Source organism: Myodes glareolus, chromosome 18, assembly GCF_982192425.1.
Source record: "Myodes glareolus chromosome 18, mMyoGla1.1, whole genome shotgun sequence".
NCBI classification, from domain to species: Eukaryota; Metazoa; Chordata; class Mammalia; order Rodentia; family Cricetidae; genus Myodes; species Myodes glareolus.
Window position 1 is genome coordinate 21,636,950 of NC_142043.1, and position 21,866 is coordinate 21,658,815.

At 35.5% G+C, this 21,866-nt stretch overlaps 1 protein-coding gene across 21 annotated transcripts in view; it reads right to left on the reverse strand.

Moving 5' to 3' along the window:
• The window catches only part of Rims1 (regulating synaptic membrane exocytosis 1), a 483,725-nt gene that overhangs the window by 251,145 nt on the left and 210,714 nt on the right, over positions 1–21,866 (reverse strand). For all 21 annotated transcript variants that reach the window (XM_085679438.2, XM_085679458.2, XM_085679423.2 and 18 more), the window contains one exon: positions 21,153–21,164. In XM_085679438.2, coding sequence (XP_085535564.1) covers positions 21,153–21,164 — 12 coding nt within the window. The remainder of the gene's footprint in view (positions 1–21,152; positions 21,165–21,866) is intronic.

Below are 21,866 nucleotides of genomic sequence, written 5' to 3' on the forward strand. Positions count from 1 at the left end.
TCTAGCTTGTCCTTTTGTTTTCCAAATTTGAAATGACTGAAATACAACTTAGCGAATTTTAAGAGGAGAAATTTGAACAGGAGTCCAACTGCACTAGGTTCACTGTTCTGACTAAAAATACCTTGGTGCTTTGTGTTCTGCTGCAAAGCCCGGGCATGTGCCACTTCTTACAAGTAAGCATAACCAAGGAAGAGAAATAGTAACCTTTTTGCCAGTCATAAGCTCCATGCTGTTCCATTCTCCCCTGTAAAACCATTACTATCATCCCAAGCATAGTTGTCTCTAATGAAGTCCCCATGAAGTCATTTCTCTGTCATATGGTGGACGTAAGACAATTTCTTGACAGAGAATCACATGTTGATGGGGGTACCTATGGATAACCATGACTCATCATTGATAATATGTTTAAAGGACAGATCAGTAAATTATTTAGGCCTTCTGAACTTCTTGCTGGCAAATTTTAACTTTCCAAAAATCATTTTAAAACAAGACTCAATAAAGGTACTGTCTTCCCAAAGTAAGGAATAGCTAAAAATCAATACTGAAACATATTTGAACATACTCCAAAACATTAGAAACATCTATAAAAGGTTTTAAAGCTATAAGTATTGTTAAATTGATGATTTTGGTGTGTTACATATGCCGGTGAATTAATTTATTGTCATAAGATGATCAGGAATGATTACATTCAATGTAATATTTAAGATAGAATGTTATAACCACAAAAGAAAGTAAGATCTCAGCAAATAGTGCAATATTAAGGAATGATGAAATAAGTACAGAAAATGACTTTTGTTTGGCAATTGTTAATAGAGTCTGTTCAGTTCAAAAATGAGTTTAAGAAAAAAATTCAATATAAGTTGTTGTAGTGGCATTTCAAAAATATTTTAATAAATGAAGGCTGCCTGAAGATTTCAGAGTAAAACAGTCCCACTGGTCAGCCTTACAGACCAGATTATGGTAGCACACACCTTTAATCCCAGTAGCCATAATGGCACACACTTTTAATCCCAGTAGAAATCGGGTGGGGCACGTCTTTAACCCCAGTGGTGCATGCATTTGATCCCAGTCCTAGAGAGGAATATAAAGCGAGGCAAGAAAGCTCTCAGAGACTGTCTCATTCTGAGATTCCTGGAGGAAGAATCACATTTTAGACTGAGGTCAAAGTAAGAGCCAGTGTCTGTCTGGTTTTTTGTTTGTTTGTTTGGTTGGTTTTTATCTTCAGGTTGAACTCCAATTTCTGACCCTGAGCTTTTATTAATCATGCTTCAAGTTATAGTATGGTATTTGAAGACAGTAACCTGCTCATTATTTCATTTTGAAAACATTATTAATATCTGGTGAAATACTCTTTAAAAAAAAATAAAAAGCATGTAATTCGTTTCTGAGGGGAATCCTGGAAAATACTCCAGTCTTGGAGAAGCCATGGTCTAACAGCCAAGGGAGATTAGGACTTACTGAGGGTTGGCTGATTATTAAGGCCTGGGTATGGGAGTCAGACCTCGAAGCAGATGGATGTGTTGTGCAGGAGTGGGTGGGAGAACTGTGTTAAGGACAGATGAAAATGTTAAGACAAGGAACTAGAAGAAAAAAAAAAACAGAAGAGAAATAGGAGACACTGTTGCTATGGCGACTCCATTACCCCTGCTTTATCTTGACTCTTATATCCAGGATTTCTAAGTAATTCCTCTGCTACTTTTATGCACGCAAATCTTTTTCAAATTAAGTAAACTTCACATCAGCTATAAAGTTATTCTTAAGGCAGTGAAGACTTGCCTGGTTTCTGTAGGCACTGGGCTATGTCCTGGCATCTGAAGCATGGAGCTCATCTACTTGAAATACAGCTATCAAAGAAGACATCCCTAATTTACTATGGGTCAGGGGCCTAACCTTAGCAGGTGTCAGGTCACCTTCAGCTAGAAGCTCTTATCAAAAGAGGGGAAGCTCATTTTTCCTTTCGATGAAGCCAGTGATTGAACTAGAGTGGCCATTCCAATGCCAGGTTGACTTAGTCCATCCCTACATTTGCCAGGTTAGATAAGTTCATCCCTACAATTGACAGGTTAACGCAAGATGAACTGTGGGTGAAAGGATGCAGGTACGTACTCTTGCCAGAATGCATCCTACTGTTCATCATGAAAAGGTGTATGGAATGTGTCACATCCACTTAGCTACAGAAAGGTTCCATTTCTTTCTGCCTCTGCAGTGAGTTCCAGGGACACACATTTCATCCTGATTTAGTGTTTATTTCTTAATAGTGTGCATTGTTCCTGACTCCTTTAATGAAGTGGATTTTTAGTTAGGACACCTTATTTGAAAATCTATTTTCCTCAAAGCCCAGAAGCTGGACCAGAGGAGCAGGAACTCAGCTTAATCAAAGATTGCTACATGGTACATTGGGGAGACAGATGACACACTGAACTCAGACACCTGGAACCCAAGCAAAAATTGGACCCAGTGGACCACATATGTAACTTCACTGCTGTGGGAACTGCAGAGACAGGGGATTCCTGAAACTCAGTGTTCAGGCATCATAATCAAATAAAAATCCTTCAGGCTCTATGTGTGTTTTTTTCAAAACTTGAAGTTAGATATCAACTGAAGAAATTCATTCAACATCAGCCTCTGGCTTCCACTCACATGCACACATGTATAAATCACATACCTACACTAGGAGGTACATCTCATACACACATACACACACATACACACACACACACACACACACACACACACACACACACACACACACCCCAAAACCTCCTGAGACCAAGTGTCGTACAAAATCTCTAGGGAGTTACCTGGTAGCTAGAATAGACTTGCTAACTGAAGATGACTTTATAATGCTTTAGCAGAGGATACAGAAGGCACACCTCTGGAGGTTGTAGAAAACATAAGGTTGGAGGGATTAAACTTCATCGATCACTAAGACTGAATTTCTTCCTTTCCCCAAATTATATAGTCTGGTAATAATAAGCTGAAGACAATGTTCCAGTGGCTGTGCATTCACCCGAGTTAACTCAATTAGCAAGTTTAAGAGTAGAATATATTTGAGCAGAATATCTGACACCATGCATAAAGTTTAATAGAAAAACACAACCTGCATAGCAGTTCTAGTATTAGTCCACACAATGGAAGGAGGCAGATAACATGGAAGAGAGATGGAAACATTTTCCTTTGCAGACAAGAGACAAATAAAAGGTTTCCATAATATCACTAAACACTGAACTATGTGTGATGTAGGTGGGTAATCTGTCTATGTGTTACTTTCATTGGTTAATAAAGAAACTGCCTTGGCTTTTGATAGGACAGCAGCTTAGATAGGCAAAGTAGACAGAACAGGATGCTGGGAGAAAGAAGCAGAGTCAGCCAGATGCCATGGCTCTCCTCTCCGTGATGGACGTGGAATAGAATCTTCCCAGTAAGTCAAGACCTCATGATGCTACACATATTATTAGAAATGGGTTAATTAATATGTGAGAGTTAGCCAATAAGGGGCTGGAGACAATGGGCCAGGCAGTGTTTAAATAAATACAGTTTCCATGTAATTATTTCGGGTAAAGCTAGTCTGGTGGCGGGAGGTAGCCTGCCACTTCTTTGCAACATATGTGGGGAAATACTTCTGATAATGGAGACACCTGTGTGGAGAGAGAGCCTCCTCTTCAGGGGGAGAGATGGAAAGGACATTATCAGAGAAGACATAAGAAGGATGAAGGACTTCTGCCTTCAAACTATGAAGACAGGACAAACAAGTCAGACAGATGTGTATTTTGATAAATAGCAGTATGGTTTTGACAAGATGGTCTGCATTGATAAAACTTGGTGGCCAATGAACTTATGGGATTCTAAACACTTAGTCTTACTTTTATGATTCCTGTCACTGAAAGGCAACTCCAACCTTATAAACAAGAGCAAGGGGCTTTAGTGGTAGAGCTTGGGTGGTGGAGAGCTTCCCTGCATGTGCAAGACCCTGAGCTCAATTCCCACTACCCAAAAAAAAAGACATGTTGGGCTGAGGATACAGAATAGTGTTAGCATATGTGTCTAGAATATGAAAGGCACCATCAAAATTTTATAGAGAACAAAAAAGAAAGCCAGAAGTAATTTTAGCATTTATGAGTTAATTTTTTGTAACCCTAGAAATAAGAAAGATCTTTCCTAATGTGGCTGAGGGCTCAATCTTTCTACTTTTCTAAAATGATGCCAGAATTTATCAAAGTTCAAGTAGTATGATATTTTAAAAGTGAAAGCCAGAAATACACATTTTTATACCTAATCAAATAGATATTCTTAGTTTGTTTTTATGATAAAATAGACAATTTTTAATCAGAGTACAAAAAGAATATGTGTGTTTGTTATTAAATGGCATTAACAATCATTTATCAAATTATAATACTTTATTTGGCTTGAAAATGTACATATTAATGTCTAGGATCATTTTATGGCTAATAAAAGAGACTCTCTTTGGAATGTAAATTAGAAATCTATAATATATTCAAATGGATATATATACATCATATCCATATTCGCATATATATGCACATAATTTCTTTAATTCATATCATGTATTAATGGTTGAAAATTACTTTGGTACATGTTATAAATTATTCTGCATACATTAATGTTATATGTAATGTTTCATAATTATAATGCACAGTTTATTGAAAAACTGCTGTTTTATATAATCATTTCATTTAATGACAGGATACTATCATTCACTTATGCACAATTTTAGTAGCAGACACTAGGTAAAATTAATTCTGCAGTGAGACTTCTCCTTTTGTTTGGTAGATACAGTAAGAATCAGCAACTTGAGGTCTAGGACACAATTCCATCTGACATCTACTCTGGACTGCCCACAAGTTACAAAGTGTGATAGTAAAAGAGCCTAGAGCCTCATCCACGCTAGGCAGACACTTCTCCTGGTCTTGCACTATGGAGAATAATGTTTTAGAAGTGAAAGAAGAAAACTTCTCTTAAGAAGAAGCCACTAAGAGATAGCATGTACTATTGAATGTTTCCTTGTGAAACAGATATTATCCCAATTTTAAAAGTATGTTAGAGAAACATTAGATAGGCTTAAGAGAGATGCTTTTTAAAGTCTCCTTTTCAGTTTTTTTCAGTGGTAATTACAAGACCTTAATGAAAAAGATGGGATGACTTCTAGAAGTTGAAGCAGCTGTGATTCTGTTAAATTGTTGATAATTTTCAAATAGCTTCTCACCTTGTCGCTGTTGGTAGCACACCTAAGCTCTTGCTCCTTAGGAAGAACAGCTCAGTACATCCGGGGATTTTTCTTAAATGTAAAGAAGAGTGTCCTCTTTTGGAATCATGCAACACCTTAAGAATCTTTGGGTCTTTCTGTGGTGTGTTCTAACCCATCCGTTTCCAAATCATTAGCCTCAATGATCAAGTGAGCTCACCACCATCTACCTAATTTTCATGTGAACATTTCTAAACATATACAATAATATTTCATCTGTCATAAGATGTGCAGTTATGCTGATCAATAATTTTTCTTAGGATAATTTTCTTATTAATAATAACAATGTGTATTCCACATATGCAATCTTTAAAATTTCTTTTTGTTTTTTATGTTCTCTGCTAACTTTTTTGTATATTTATTGAGAGTGAACCTAAATGTTCACATACACTAAATAAAGGTTTTACCTACTAAGAAAAGAAGCCATTGGTAGGCTGTCCATGCCCTTGTGAATGACTCTATACCTGTGTGCATATGCATAGTACTAGCTGGACTCAATGGATTAAATAATGAATAGATGAATAAATAAAAGTAGCATATAAATAAATAAAAAAGAAAGAATACATGAAGATAAGAAAAAGATTTGATAGAGTCTCAGGAAAATTGAGGGAGGGAGAGGTGGGTATGATCAAGATATATTATATAAATGTAAGAAACTGTCAAAGAATAAAAAAGAACTAAAATATCCAATAATTCATTAGATAGGAGTGCTATATAAAATGTCATTGTTCACATAGAAAGTTATACTCACTCAAAGTGACACCCACTTTTACTGTCTGTGCTATTTTTACACTACAGTGGTATACTGGAATAGCTATGGTATAGACTGTAAGACCCACAAAGCCTAAAATATTTACTATTTTTTACTTTACAGAAATAAATTTGCCACTGGAGACTAGGATCCAGAAGATTAAACAGTTGCATCAATGCAATGAAATGGTAGTTTGATAGAATAGGTGGCATGGCTAAAATTCTTGGAAATGCATGTAATGTAACAGTGAAGATGCATACGCTGTATCACAGTGCAGGTGCATTGTTATGTCACAGTGTAGATGCATGCACTGCATCACAGTGTAGTTGCATTGTTATTTAACAGTGTAGATACATGTGTTGCATAACAGTTCAGATACATTGTTATGCCACAGTGTAGATGCATGCATTACATCAGAGTGCAGATGCATTGTTATGTCACAGTGTAGATGCATGTGTTGCATCACAGTGCAGATGCAATGTTATGTCACAGTGTCAGTGCATGCATTACATCAGAGTGCAGATGCCTTGCTATGTCACAGTGTCAATGTATCACAGTGCAGATGCATTCTATGTCAGAGTGTTGATGCATGTGTTAATCACAATGTAGATGTACATATTACATCACAGTGTACCCTTGCACGGAAGAATGTCTCCAAAGTGCACTTTTGGTTTTGGCACGTTTTGGGGACTGGTACTGACAACTTTCCTTCAATCTAGTTTTAATTGATATCCCTTTAAGTGCTTCTCCACTTCTACCCAAAACTGCTTTCTCATGTGACAATGCTCTATTCCTGAACATTTGTATTAACTGCACCTTACTCATGCTTGTTACTAACATAACAAGGACCTCTGAGGACCAATTCAAGCTGTAAGATAATAGGTCTTAGGAACTGCCCACTCCCTTGTAAAATGACTTGAGACAAAGATAGTCTAATTCAGTGGCCAGTCACTAGAACATGTACTCTGGTTTAGCTAAACTTTGACTTGTACTTTTCCTTTTCAAAAATCCCACCCTTAAGGCCAGATTCCACATACTGAGTAGTCAAGGGTTCAGCTGGACACATCAACCTTTCTGATTATTCTTTTCTTTTTTTGTCTTGTTTTAGATAATGGTCATGATCTAAGTGTATCTTTTCCCTGAGGTTTTGGGTTACTTAATCTGTCTCTAAAGCTTTCTGCCTATCACACATCTGCTTGTCTCCTATGCAGATTACTTTGATACCAACTTACATGCCACGACTTTATGACTCTTCTCTCTTCCATTCTTGGACTCCATGCAGTACCTGAGATTTACAGCTAGGCTGTCCTGGGTTGTTGTTTTTCTTTTCTTTTCTTTTCTTTTCTTTTTAAACTATGATAAATTTGTCCTCAAAGAAAATGTTCTACTTGTTTTGAGGTAAGTTAAATGTTAACATACAAAAACATATTTTTAAGAGTTTCAAGCACTAAAGTTAAGGAAAATACAGCCTTAATTGACAGAATAGAGCACAGGGAGCGTTGCTCGCTTGCGAGTACATTCATTCATTCCTTCAAAGTTCACTGAGAGCTCATCATATATGACACATTGTGATAAACACTAATCAAGGCATCACAGTAAACATAAACCAAACAAAACATGGTCTTTGTCATCAATTAATTTAAACAAAGAGCTTAAAATAAGTTCACATATAAAATGAAATATTTATTATTTCCTCTAAATCTGTTTTAAATAACATAGGCTAGTCTATAATGAGAATGTCTCTGAAGGCATTCCCAATAATCACATTTTTTTTAAAGTTTTAAGACCTCAGAAGGTGCCTTCAGTTTTCAATGACATTCTGCCAACAGTTTGATGGACAGAAAATTACTAAGCTGTATCCTGGCTTTTCATCTCTGCCTGTAAAGACTCTGATCAGCACTGACTGCATGATAACAGTGTGAGGAATATTTCAGAAAATAACGCATATTGCAAAGTTATCTGAAAACAGTTTAAATGATATACTATTTTAAAAAATAAATCACAAAGCTGTCCCTTTGGGTTGGTGTATATTTACTAAATTGTGCTATTTAAACTTTTCATTTGCTAATTTTCTCCTGTTATCAAAATAGCTTACTTTACCAATGAGAAAGTAGAGTTCAGGAATATGTTTATGTAACTTCAATATTCTTCTCTTTTAAAAAGATTTCAAGATACACTGAAAACAATTTACTTCACTGATATGATATGGGATTCTCCTCTGTATGCTGTGATTACCATTAATTAATAAAAAAACTGATTTAGATCTATAGCTGGGCAGAATAGGGGTATGTGGAGAAAACTAAACTGAATGTTGGGAGAAAGAAAATAGAGTCAGAGAGAAGCCATGTAGCCCTGCCAGAGAGAGATGCCACACAAAACCTTGCCAGTAAGCCACAGTCATGTGGTGATACACAGATTAATAGAAATGGGTTAAATTAAGATGTAAGAGCTAGCCAATAAGAAGTTAGGGCTAATAGGCCAAGCAGTGATTTAATTAATACAGTTTCTATATGGTTGCTTTGGGGCTGAGCAGCCAGGAACAAACAAACGGCCTCCTACAACACTGATGCTTGAAATAGTAATAGTTCATAAACCATTTCAATAGTTTAAAATAAATTTATTATAAATGACATCATTTTGTTTCTCTTGTTTCTGGCATAAAGTGAAATGACCAAAAGATATCTTACATAAATGATATGTTGGTACAACAACTAATGACTATGTATGTGACTTCAAATTTTTCTTTGATACTTTAATATCTTGTTCATATTTAGCATTTACCTTTTCTACTAGAGTAACTAGAGTCCAGATACATCAGTAGATTTTATTAATCTGCCAATCATTTTTAGCAAGACAAGAAACTACCAAGAACTCATGAGAAAGATGGGCATGGGGGCCAATACCTATGAGCAACAGTGACACACTGTAATTGGGAGGAAATGGAAGGAAGTTTAGGGGTTCAAGGTCAGAGTTGTTACGAGTTTTAGGCCAGAATGGTATAAATAAAACCCTGTCTCAAAAATAAAACAAAACATAAAGAACTCAATTAGGTTCATTTGATGCTATTTAAAATGAAAACAGTATTTAAAAAGAGTCTGCAAAAGAGATATTTGTAATTACTTTTTGTTGATTATACAAACATTTTATTTTTTAATGTAGAGTGTCATCATTAAAACTCAATTATTAAGCATCATTAAATTAGGAAAAAATATGTTATTTATTATAAAAGATATTAAATTATTTATCCAAAGTTCAATATTTTCAAAATGACAAAACTAAGTTTTTACTTTAAAAAAATAGTATTTCAATCTTCCAAAAGCTTGAAAATAAAAACAAGGACAAATACAATGTATATACAGTCAAAGGAATATTGGCAGGTATCTTTAATAAGCCAAATTCTGAAAAATATTTGCAACACATAGTGCAGATTAAAAATAAGCAATAGTTACTCTGTAATCCAAGATGGAGAAAAGAAAGCCAGGGAAGTAAATGCGGTTATCCAGAAAGCTCTGAGATGAACAATACAGGATCTTAGAGTAAGGACAAACTAGGGAACAATTGGTAAGAAATAACAAAAAGTCTTTCATAGCTGGGTATGTCTTTACATACTGTTCTATGCTAAAAAGTTCATTATTTTAACAGTGAACATGGAATAAAAAAATACAGCAGTGCCACAGCTAGTGAAATTCTCAAGTAAGGAAGGTTGTTGCACTTGGTAAGTTATACATTTCATTGGCCATATGAAGTTGAATCTCTAAGTCCAGAGCTTAGGAACTCCTCAATATTCATCACAGTTTTTGAGTCTACTCCTGCCAAGGAACTTTGCTGGCGTTGGAAACATGGCAGTCAAACAATTCTCATCTTCATAAAGTTAACAGTGAACAAATGTCGATAGATAGATAGATAGATAGATAGATAGATAGATAGATAGATAGATAGATAAACCTGTGTTTTTCAGAAGACATTATTCTGAAGAAAATTTAAATATGTCAAATAGAAAGTGAAGTTTTATGACAGAAAGGTAGCTAAGATATTAAATGGAGTAATGATAGAGGGCCATTGAAGGCAATGCTTGCATAGAGACCTGAAGACAGTTTAAGAATGGGAAATACTAAGATTATTCAGGAAGAGAACTTTGCTTAACATAAGTCATATTTATGGTAAGTATGACTAGGGGAGAGGATGGACAGGGTGAACAAACAGCAATGGGCAAGGGGTAAGATAGATGGAAGATGTTAAGAGTGAATAAGGCACCCAAAACATAGAGAGTCCAACTGTTACAATTTTAGTGTCATGGAAAGGTTATTTGAGGAAGAGACACCATATCATCTGAATTATACACTCAAGCATTCTCTTGCTTTGTGCATCTCATATCATAGACTATACATTTGCCACAGGAGAGTATAAAATGAACCAGAGTTGATGGTAAGAAACAGAGTTGGTGTTGTATGTGTGGCATGGTGTTCGTGTATGGATGTGATGTGTTTGTCTGTATACAGATTTGTGGAGGAAAGTGCCTTTACACGTTGCTCTATATGTGTATGGAGGCCAGGTTTATTCTTCAATGACTCTCCAGATAAGTTTTTGAAGCTGGGTTTCTTCTTGATTCTGGAGCTCACTGATTTTGCTAGACTGGTAAACCAGATAATTTCCAGTGCTGAGATTATAAGTGTGTGCTACCCATGTTCCCCTATTTATCTATTTATTATTTATAATGAGGGGGCTGGAGATGGAATCCAGACTCTTATGCAAGCACTTTGGCAACTGAGTAACCACAGGTGCTTACTGAGTGTCAACTAATGCATTAGATGCCCAGAATAAGGCCTTCTGATGTTATCTTTTAGCAACTGTGCTAGAGATATTATGATGGAAGGGGCACTCAGAGTGGCTGGATGTAAGCATAATTAATGTAGCCATGAGAGTGAACTAAATAGAATCACACAAAGAGGGAAGAAGACAAAAGTGCTAGAGCAAGAGACAGTGAGAACCATGAGACCTGCTCTCTGGTTCCTGCTATATGGCTCCTTCCCATGGCACCATTTTCTCATCCTTCAGGAAGTTGACAAGAGGAACTCACACAAAAAATGACTTTTCTGTTTGTCTAGAACTGGGATTTAGAAAAAGAACACATTTCAAAGATGAAACATGAATGAAAATGTTATTTTTAAAAAGCTGGAGTTTTCCACAATATGGGAACAAATGGTTTCCCACAAAACAGTACTGCTTATTACATGTTCACAAGAATATTGGATGAACTTCCAGGAAAAAATAAAATCTGTGAAAATTTTGGAAGGACTTTATTTCATAAAAATAGGAAAATCTGATGTAAGAAAAGTTGGCTTTCAGATGATATAGAATGCACTGAGAAAGATAATCATGCAAAAACCAGTGTTGAAAGTTTGAGAAAAAATGGTAAAACTGAGAAAAAGAAAAAGATAGAAAAGATGGACATAAACAGAAAACTCAGCTTATGTACTAACACTAACCCAAATCCTAACCCTAAACCCTAATTCTAACCCCTAACTCCTAACCCTAAGCCCTAATACTAACCCCTAACTGCTAATCCTAACCTTAACTACTAAGAGTGCCAACAGGACCAACAATGGCCAAGAAGGTAATGACTTCAGCTGAGGACAGAATGCAAGCCATTATTCACTGAAGGTTAAGCATAGGTTATGGCTTTGTTATGCTCAGTTATCATGAAGATGAACAAAATTTTTAAAAATCTTAAAAATGTTTTTTAAAGGTATTTTTAAAAGATAAAAATTCAGGTGGATTGGTTATAAAATTTCTTTATTTATTTTAGGCATCCCGGTACCTTTTCTCTATCATATTTAATACTAGTAATATTCTATCTTTAAGGCTATCAAATAATGGAAACAAATAGAAGATGGAAGACATAACAAAGAGGAAAAAAATGACAGGAAATGAGAAGTACGTACTTGCTAACCAATAAAAAATGGAGTAGAATGTTTTGTTTTCTACACATCCAGAAGAATGTGGATAGGCAGAGGTATTGAAGAATCAGAAAAATTGTATCCTGGCATGTAGTAGAAATATCACCTCTTCAGATGACAATATTTATATGCTACCTAAGTAAGATGATAGTAGAGGTGTTGTCAAGAAGGGTAGTCTATTTAATAGATATTAGTAATATTAACACTTATCACATGTATAAATATCATTTATTTATCATTGTCCAAGAAATACAATTTAGGAATGGTGTGTCAAATGAAATGCTCATCATAGAATACAAACCTGAGAAGGTTTCCCAACAGGAGTATAATGTGTTGTAAAGGATTAAATAGAAAAGAAGGAGAGAAGGAGTTTTGTGAGACACTCTGAGAGCATCCCACTTGGGAACGGACACTGAAGTTGCTTTGTAATCGGACTTTCATTAGATGGAAAAGTTACTAAGCATCTTAACGCTAGTGGAACTACAGAAGTTATTAAAGTATAAAGTGCAGGTGGCCCTGTTAGAGGAGCAGCAGGTAGCAACTGAAGATCAAGGTGTCAGTCTACCAGGAAGAGACTCTCTGAATAGTCGGTCTTGGTTAGGGAAGGTCCCAAGACTACAGATCCCATAATGATGTGGGATTCTCCTCTGTATGCTGTGAATATGACTGGTGAATAAAAAAACTGCTTTGGCCTGTTGATAGGGCAGAACTTAGGTAGGTGCAGGAAACTAAACTGAATGCTGGGAGAAAGAAGGCAGATTCAGAGAGAGACGCCATGTAGCTCTGCCGGAGACAGATGCCAGTCCTTTAGCTGGTAAGCCACAGCCATGTGGCAATACACAGATGAATAGAAATGGGTTAAATTAATATGTAGGAGTTAGCCAATAAGAAGCTAGAGCTAATGGGCCAAGCAGTGCTTTAAATAATATAGTTTCTGTGTGATTATTTCAGTTTTTGGGCAGCCTCCTTCTACACCAGAATGTCTTTCGCTTCTGCTGTGCCTTTATAGGATTGCTGTTGCTACCTTTCTCAGGTATCCAGCATGGTTGAATAAGTGTGGGGAGATTCCCCACTCCCTGTAATGTAGTGTGCGTATCTCATGGAAACATCCACTCTACTGGGCACTTTATCTGTCAATCATCAATAAGATGATTCTTCCCTAAGGTGTACTATCAAATTGATAATGATAATGTTAGCTTATACATTTTAATGAACAAAAATAAATACAAGGAAATGCTACACCACCAGAACCTATGAGTTTCACCTAAGGAGTTGCATAGGGTCTAACCCAGAATAATGATTAAAAAAAATTGATTCACCTGAATCCAGACTATTCGTAATTCTCTTAATGCTGAAAGAAACAGTCACAGGATCTGGTGTGCATCATTAGCTGAAACAAAGCTTTAAAATACCTTCAGGTTATATTAGATATCTTGATAATAGAGATGAAGAACCCTAAAAAAACAATCTCAAATTCACAAGGACAGATAGCTGGGGACAAAATACAAAGCGGCCCAAGTGTTACTAGCTGATGTACTTTCCTTGCTAGGGTTGGTTGATGTTCAAATGTGATGATTAATTACTTACACCAATTTCTGCCCTCAATCTCCTGATATAAAAATCAGATGAGTAGGTATGCACCCTGAAGTTTTAAAGTAGACTTGACTAGTTATTTTTCATATAAAAATGTTTAGATTTGTGATTCATTTAAGATTCCTTATAAGATTACCTTTCAAGATACGTAATAAAGTAATTGGCCCTTTCTTTGTAACTGTAAAATGCAGCCTGCCAGTAAAAGATATGACTGAGAAGAACAGCTTGCTTGCCTACATCGTTAATCTGTGATAAGTTGCTTGGGATAATTTGTACTCACTTATAATATTTAAACTGTTAAATCATTTAAGGGATATAAGATAGTTTTTTTTTACTGTTTGTTTTGTATTCATTGTAATTATTCACTTGAAAATCAGAATATGACCACATTGTAATTTTTATATTGCCTGAAACATTTTGCTGGGGTATATAAGCTGTAAGAAAAAGAATAGAAGTGTTAGATAGAGTTAAATTGGGCTAGAAGGAAAACATAAAGAATGAGAGAGAAGGAAAATATCAAGAATGAAAGAGTAAGAAAGAAATAATCAAATGTGTGAGAATTACAAGGGAAACATCAAGAATGAGAGAATTAGAAGAGAAACATCAAGAATAAAAACAGAGTTAGAAAAAACATCAAGAATGAGAGAAGGGATGAAGAATGCAAAAGAATAAAAAATATTTGAAGGAAACCATCGAGAGAGTGTATATCTTTTCCCCTTACTCCCTTAGATAGAAAAGTCTACTATACACCAACATCATGGATTTCTTTCAGGTCCTGTACTGTCTGGAGGCTGACACCCAGGCAGCAATAATAAAGAACAATATGAATTCAGGGACGTCAGTAGTTGTTAGCTGATCTAACCAACTGATGAATAAATCCATACAAGTGACTCTCAAAATGTTCTCTAGATGGACAATTATATTTCTGGTGTCTATAGGAATTGTAAATATCAAGAAGAATTGAAATAAATGTACAGACTTAGGAAGACTGCCAGATAATTACCAATTTTGACAAATTAATAAGATAATAATAAAATACAATCAGATTTAAAAGTAAAAAGTCTTAGTTTGAGTAAACTAAAATATTGTTACAGTCGTAAGTCTCAGTGATGTTAGAACTGACAACTTTTATGCACTCATTTGAAGATATCACCTTGGTTTCAAATACATGCCTTGTGGCTTTTCCTTGTGACTATCATATGCACACTTGCTTGTATTGACTTTTTGAAGTGTACCCATGACTCAATGATTGACATGGTTGGTCAGCTTTTATGTAGTTTAAAATACATATACATGTTAAAATCCCTGGAATTAACTGAAGACTCACAAAGCATGTTTCTCCATAGAAGATGTAGTTCTCTACCTTTACCCAAGTAATCTGCTTCAATAGCACTTTAGTGTCAATAGAAGCATGATTCATTTTGTGGAGATAAATTATTTCACAAGAAAGATGCTCTTGATTAAACAAACAAAATTATCTCTCTACTACTATAAAGCAAAACAAATAAAAGATTTGTAATACTACCTGTTATAGAAAGATTTCTATATGCAGAAAGTGTTAGAAAGACGAATTACACAACAATTAAATAAATTGTTAATGTATAGTGTTGTTTGTTAAATACTATAATAATAGGATGTATGAAACCAAGGAATTACCCAGTTCCAAATATACTTTCAAGCTAATAGCAATAAGATTTTGAACACATATTTCAAAGTTAAACTATTGTCAAACTGCAGAATTGTAGACTGCAAACACAGTGTTGGTGTGTCTTTGGAATATCTTTAAAACTGCTGTAATAAACACTATCAGGAGAGGTCATGAGCTAACAGACTTATGGCTTCCATGCAAATGGGTAAAAGATGCATTTGGTAATGAATGGCTTGAGTACTCAGAAATGTTGGTTAAAGGTGAAGTTCAATCATCATCAACATACAAACTATCAGTGAGAAAACATAATTTATTCCTTAGTAAAATAGTTCCCAAATTTATAATATATAAATATTATGATTAAAGTCAGTCAAATGCACACATCATATACATATGCACCTTTAAGCTGCATTAACTAAAGAACACATTCGTGGACTTAAGGGTTTATGTATTTTATATTGGATACAGAACTTAACAATTCGTGTTAAAAATCTTTTTCAAGTCCTAGAATAATAAGTGAATGACTGAGTGCATGTTACCTAGGGAAAGGACTTTACCTAATCATCATAATTACTTTCTGGGCTGCTTGGTTAAGCTTAGTGATGGAATGCAATTGATTCTTTTAATAATGAATAACTTTTCTACTACACTGATAAGAAAGGATATTGGTATGCATAAACAACAAAATTATGTTTACTGAAAAGATAGATGATTTTTTAAAAAGTAATTATGAATATGACTCAATATAAGAAAATAAATAAATGAATAAAAGTGAATACAAGGGTAGATGAATTAGCACAGAGGTATTAAAAAGTCTATTTGAACAGCTTTTATAGAATAAAAAAAATTATTATAGCTTTTTTTGGTGATCTAACAAACTTAACAGAAAGTTTCTGAACAAAGTGATTTTGGCGGGGAGGGGCAGATAGGTTCTCTCTTGCAGCTCAGGACATCAAACTCAACAGAGCTAAAGCTGTTGCTTCAATCACAGTCCTCCTGCTTCAGCCCTTAGGTGCCAGGATAACAGGTGCCTGACACCACTGACTAAGAAACCAATCCCCAGTGCAGCGAATATGTCAGCCTTTTGAAAAGAATGTGCCCAAGGAAGTTTTAACTCAGAAACATATTAGCAGAAAATTATACCTCTATCAAATTGAACTATTGCAGCTATCAAACTAATGTATCTATGGTTAAATAGATTTATGAAAACAAAAATGAGATATAATTTCACTTCATACATGATATTATTAATTTAAAAAAATAATAAAAAATAAACCAGGGCTCTGAGGATATGGTTCGGTCACTATAGTGTCTATCACAGGAGCATGAAGGCACTCGAACTGAAAATCCCCATAAAAATATCAGTCATGGTGTCCTCTGGCGTCTCAACTAAACTGATGCCCAGGGTGACTGGCCAGCCAGCCTAGAATAATGGGCAAGACCCCAGTGAGAGACATTTTGAAATACAAGTTGTTCATCTCTTGAAGTATCCTTGAAGTTGATCTCTACCCTCCACATGGAGGTATAACCAAAAATACACACACACACACACACACACACACACACACACACACACACCCCACACCGGGGGGGAGGTGTCGAGAAGGAAAGAGGGAGGAAGAACAAGAGCGAGAACAACAGTGACATAATGACAACAGTGACCAAAACTGAAGAAAGTGACGACTTTCTTCTCTGGGAAACAGTTTTGGAACTTCTCGAGAAGTAAAATGTGGAGTTATCTTAAGACCCAGAAATCCTACAACTACGTATATAAACAGGGATTTGGCAACATCATAAGAGAAAATTCAGTAATTTTTCCAGCTTAGTTTTTAGATCTGTGAAAATTGTTAAAATTCCTTTCTTTATACTAGAAAGTTTTCATTTTCTACAGCCTGGTATAGCTTTGCTAGTCTTACCATGGATTTTTATAATTCTTTGAAGCACACTTTGGAAGCAATGAAAGACAAATTAATGAAGAGAGAAAGCAAGCCAATAAACTCTCTAATGCTTTTGAATACCATCAAACATTTCCAGAATAGTGGTATTGAGTGTGAACTACTAAAAACTAAAAACCAGTAACCGAACTAATTAATTTTTATCATGAATATGTCTCGTGCCCACAGAGACCAGAAGAGGGCGATATGTCCCTTGGAACTGTAGCTCCAGACAGTTGGGAGCCAATAAGGCCGGTGATGGGATTGAACCCACTTTCTCTGGAAGAACAGCCAGTATTCTTAACTTCTGAGCTATATTGAAGCCTCTAGTGAGTCAAAGTCTTAAAACATATTTGTATAAGAAGTAGACACCTGGAACTGGAGAGCGAGTTCCTTCAGTAAAATCCTTACCACGAAAACATAGGGAGCTACACAGCCGGGGGTGGTGGCCTGTGGCTGTAATCCTCTTCCTGATATACACACAAGTGGATCCTTCAGACTTGCTGGCTATGTAGTCTAGCAGAATCGGATCTAATATGATAGAGATTGCACCTCAAAAAGGAAATTGGGGCCAGGTATTGTGACACACAACTTAAATCTCAGCATTAGCATTTGGGAGGGAGAGTCAAACAGGTCTCTGTGAGTTCCAGGCCAGTCTGGTATAGAGTTCCAAGCAGCCAGAACTACAGAGGGAGATACTGTCAAAACTAAAATAAAACAAAGGGGCAACTGAGAAAGACATCCAATGTTGACCTCTGGACTCCACATGCACATACAAACAAATGTATACACATGCGTGTTTAGATACAAGCATAGACAGACGCAAAATTACTGCATTCTGAAACCTCTTATAGACGAATATTTGCAATGTATGTATTCTTTTATCTTTAGGATAACTTCAATAAAACCAGACAAAACTTGAGAACTCAAACCAACTGACTTGCATAAATTCTCGTTTCATATAACCTAAGATTTTTATTGATACATCTTCTGTATATATGTACTTTTTGTGGGATGAATTTAAGAGAAATGTCACAAAATTCAAAGCTTCTAGGAAATAAAGAGATCTCAAGTAAATTCTTGAAAATCACGTTCTTCAAATGAGTGAAGATTGTATACTACAAGCCTCTGTCTTGTCACCTATGGACTAAATATGGACAACTCTGGGTGTATTTTTCACAATAATAAATATTTAATGTAATCATGCAAATCACATCACTTCTTTAAAATAGTTATCATTTTCTAGTTTGCTTGCATTTAATTCTAGCAAATGGAATTCTCCGAAGCTGTTTATTTTCTACTTAAATAACAGAGTGCTTATGTGCATGTCTGTGTGAGGGGGGTTTCTAGTCTCTTAAGAATTACCCATTCTTTAAATGAGACCTTTTGATAAGGCTAGCTTCACATTAAGTTGTTACTGTCCCATTTTGAGGTGAACCTTAAGGATTTCAGAAAACAAAAGCACATTTGCTCCATCAACATAACCTTTAACATAACTTTTATAAATACAAATGAAAATTTAATAGGAAGAATTTTTTTTAAAAATTGTGACTCCGAAGCATAGCATCTCATTAATTATTATAATATATAACACATATAATTATATATGCTATATAGTATCAATTATAATGAGCTTAATATGTAAGTGATTTTATATATTAGAAGATATGTATCTATGCTTTTACATTCTGACAGAATTCCAAAAACTATAGGGTCCTGTTTTCAGAGCAATGCCAATTTTTTGGAAAATATTCTTAACATAAAGCCTGACACGTTTTTGGAAAATTGGACGAACTAGAAAGGAACAAGCTCATTTTGTTTACTGTATTCATAACCCACTATTTCGCACTAGAACACTGATGGAGATTTAGAGGCGACCACAAAGGAACTCAGTACAGATGAATCATTCCACTGATTCCCCAGCAGACACTGCGAGTATCAAGGGAGTGATCCAAATTCCACTCTCTGCTACTAAATGGAATAAAACAAAAATAAAATTCATTTAAACAGGCTCTGGGAAATTTTCATAGGATCACTAATTTTTAGCTCTGGAAGAGGGTTGGTTTTTCAACAAAATAAAGGCATGATATTAATTTTGCCAATGAAAGTATACATGCATACAAAATCATTTTGCAGTATAAGCTATAATACACAGGCCCACATCAACCTCATTCTGTATAAAGGCTCTTTCTTTTACGCAGTTCAGTTTTTCAAGTTACCATTACATATGACTTAGGTTAAGGATAATATTTAAAATAATAGCTCAAATAGGTATGGGGAAATTAAGATAATTAACATTTATCTGGACATAATTAAGAACAGTTAAGAACAGTTTCTGCTCTTACACAGACTTGAGCTCAGTCCCCGCACCCACATCAAGCAGCTCACAACTTTCTTTAACTACAGCTCCAAGAGAAATCTGATGCTCTCTTTTGGCTTCTTTTGGCTCTCTTGCACATGTGCGCATGCATACACACGCATGCACATACACATATACAGTCGCAAACTTAAACAAATCTTTAAAAAAATACTCAGCTATTCTCCTTCACATGCCTGTGGACAAAAATCTGGTGTTGCTATCCTAAGACTGGCTCACTGATCCACTGAAGTGCCTCACGGTCTGGAAGTGTCCAGAGTGATGTTGACTGATTAATTTAAACACAGCTGAATTAATGTATACTCTCCAATCGAAGTGAGTAAAACAGTTTTAAGTGGCTGTATTTTATAGTATTTCCATTGCAACCATAAAGCCTGTCTGGTTATCTTACGCAGACAACAATCACAGCAAACGCAGCAAGTCCATAGCAACCTACCAGGTATCATAGACGGTTGAAGGGGTGATGCTCCTGGCCAGGTCTTAAATCAAGTCTGAACAACGTGACTGTTACAAACTTACCATTTTACTCTCTGATGTAATTCAAGTCTACACTTTAAATGTTGACTTGTCCAAAGGGATATTATTTATTAAATTCTATGTGTCTGATTATCCAGTTATTTTGTTTAATGAGATGTATCATTCATTACAGCAGTGATTCCAAACACCAATAACCGAGGCAAAACATTAGTGAAAATCTACTATGCCGTATAAATTTTCAAACTTGTTTCTTTTGTATGGAAAAATTGATGGCCAGAAATGTGCATTAAGTTTGAAAACACAGATTAATGTTCAGTTAAATGTCAAGCTTGTTCATCATGCACTGCTGTATATCACTTACATTCAGAAGATATTAACAAAGGCAGCTGAAATGACATTTAATCCAAAATATTAATCGCCTCATTGTCACTGGGATAAATTAATGAGCCCTGAGGAAGTTATAATTGACAGGAGAGGGAGCTTTACAGAGTATAGAGAGGTGATGCTGATGGACAATGCCACTTGAACTCCACTTCCCAAAGACAAAGAGCCTTTGTGAGTTCTACAGTAATAAGAGTTAAAGGTGATCTCCTAGGCTCAAGAAGCAATTGTTATGTACAAGGGTGAGGAAAGGGGGCAAAATGGGGCTCAGCCTGACAATTCTAATGTCGCATGTTCTCTAGAAAAGCAACATCATTTCGGTTTGACTTATATTTGATTTGCATTTTATCTCTTGTCTGTACCACATGTGTATACCTCATCTCCTTCTGCAGTGGAGTTTCAAATGACCAGCCTTCACACCTAAGAGGTATTCTGAAGTGAAAGCCTACTAGAGTTTACTGCTCCTAAATCAGAATAATCATTAAAATCCTGGAGCCAAGGACAATGGGCTGGTAACTAGAGCAAAATCTCACTATTTCCATGAATTCAGTCTCCCCAAACTTGATATACAAATGTAAAATTCTGTTGGGTTCTTGGATGCTCGTCTCAGTTTCATTTTCATGAAAACGAGGGATGAGCTCCTCCAGCTAGTGGTAAAACCGAGTTGTGAAATGTTGTGATTGACAGAATTATATGTAGCTGTCACTTAATCAAGTTCACAAAAAAGAATACAGTATATCAAAGCATAGAAAAGAAAGCATGGATTCTAACCACTTTGTCCTCCTTTGGGAAAACATCCAACGAAGCAGAGCAGGGAGAGAAGAAAGAGAGAGAAACAAGAATGAGCCTCACATTAATAGAGTGGTGTCAATGCAACAAATACATTTCTTCAGTGTTAAAACACAGAAAGCACATGCTGGATGCAAGAACTGAGCCCACTCTCCTGAGTTTTAGATTTCAGACTAGTCCCACATTTAAAGTATTATTTGGTGTCAGACATCTTGATACATATCTGCAATCCTAGCTCTCAGGAGGCTGGGCCCGAAAGATCCCAAAGTTGTTATCAATCAACAGCAATATGCTTCCCTGGAGCAAGCAGTATCGCCAAAGCAAAAACAAAGGAAATCTTCAGAAAAAAAAATGTTAGTTCGCCACATGCTACCTCCTATTATTGAAAATACTTTATTAAACACATAGAACGATGCCAAAATTTTATTAAAATTACAGTGAAAATGGTTAGAGACAAAATTTATAAGAATATCTAATAAAATGTCATATATAAATATATGAGAAATACAAGTACTTTAGGCATGATGACTTATCCCATAACAGTAAAAGTAGTATTTATTTATACGTATTTCAATATTTTATCATAAGAGAAAACAGACTTAAATACTATTTTGCTCTTACTCATAAGACAAATTTTAAGCTGTACCTTCTTTCTTTTACTTCTTTAAATATTTATTTCAAGTTGTGGTGATTTTA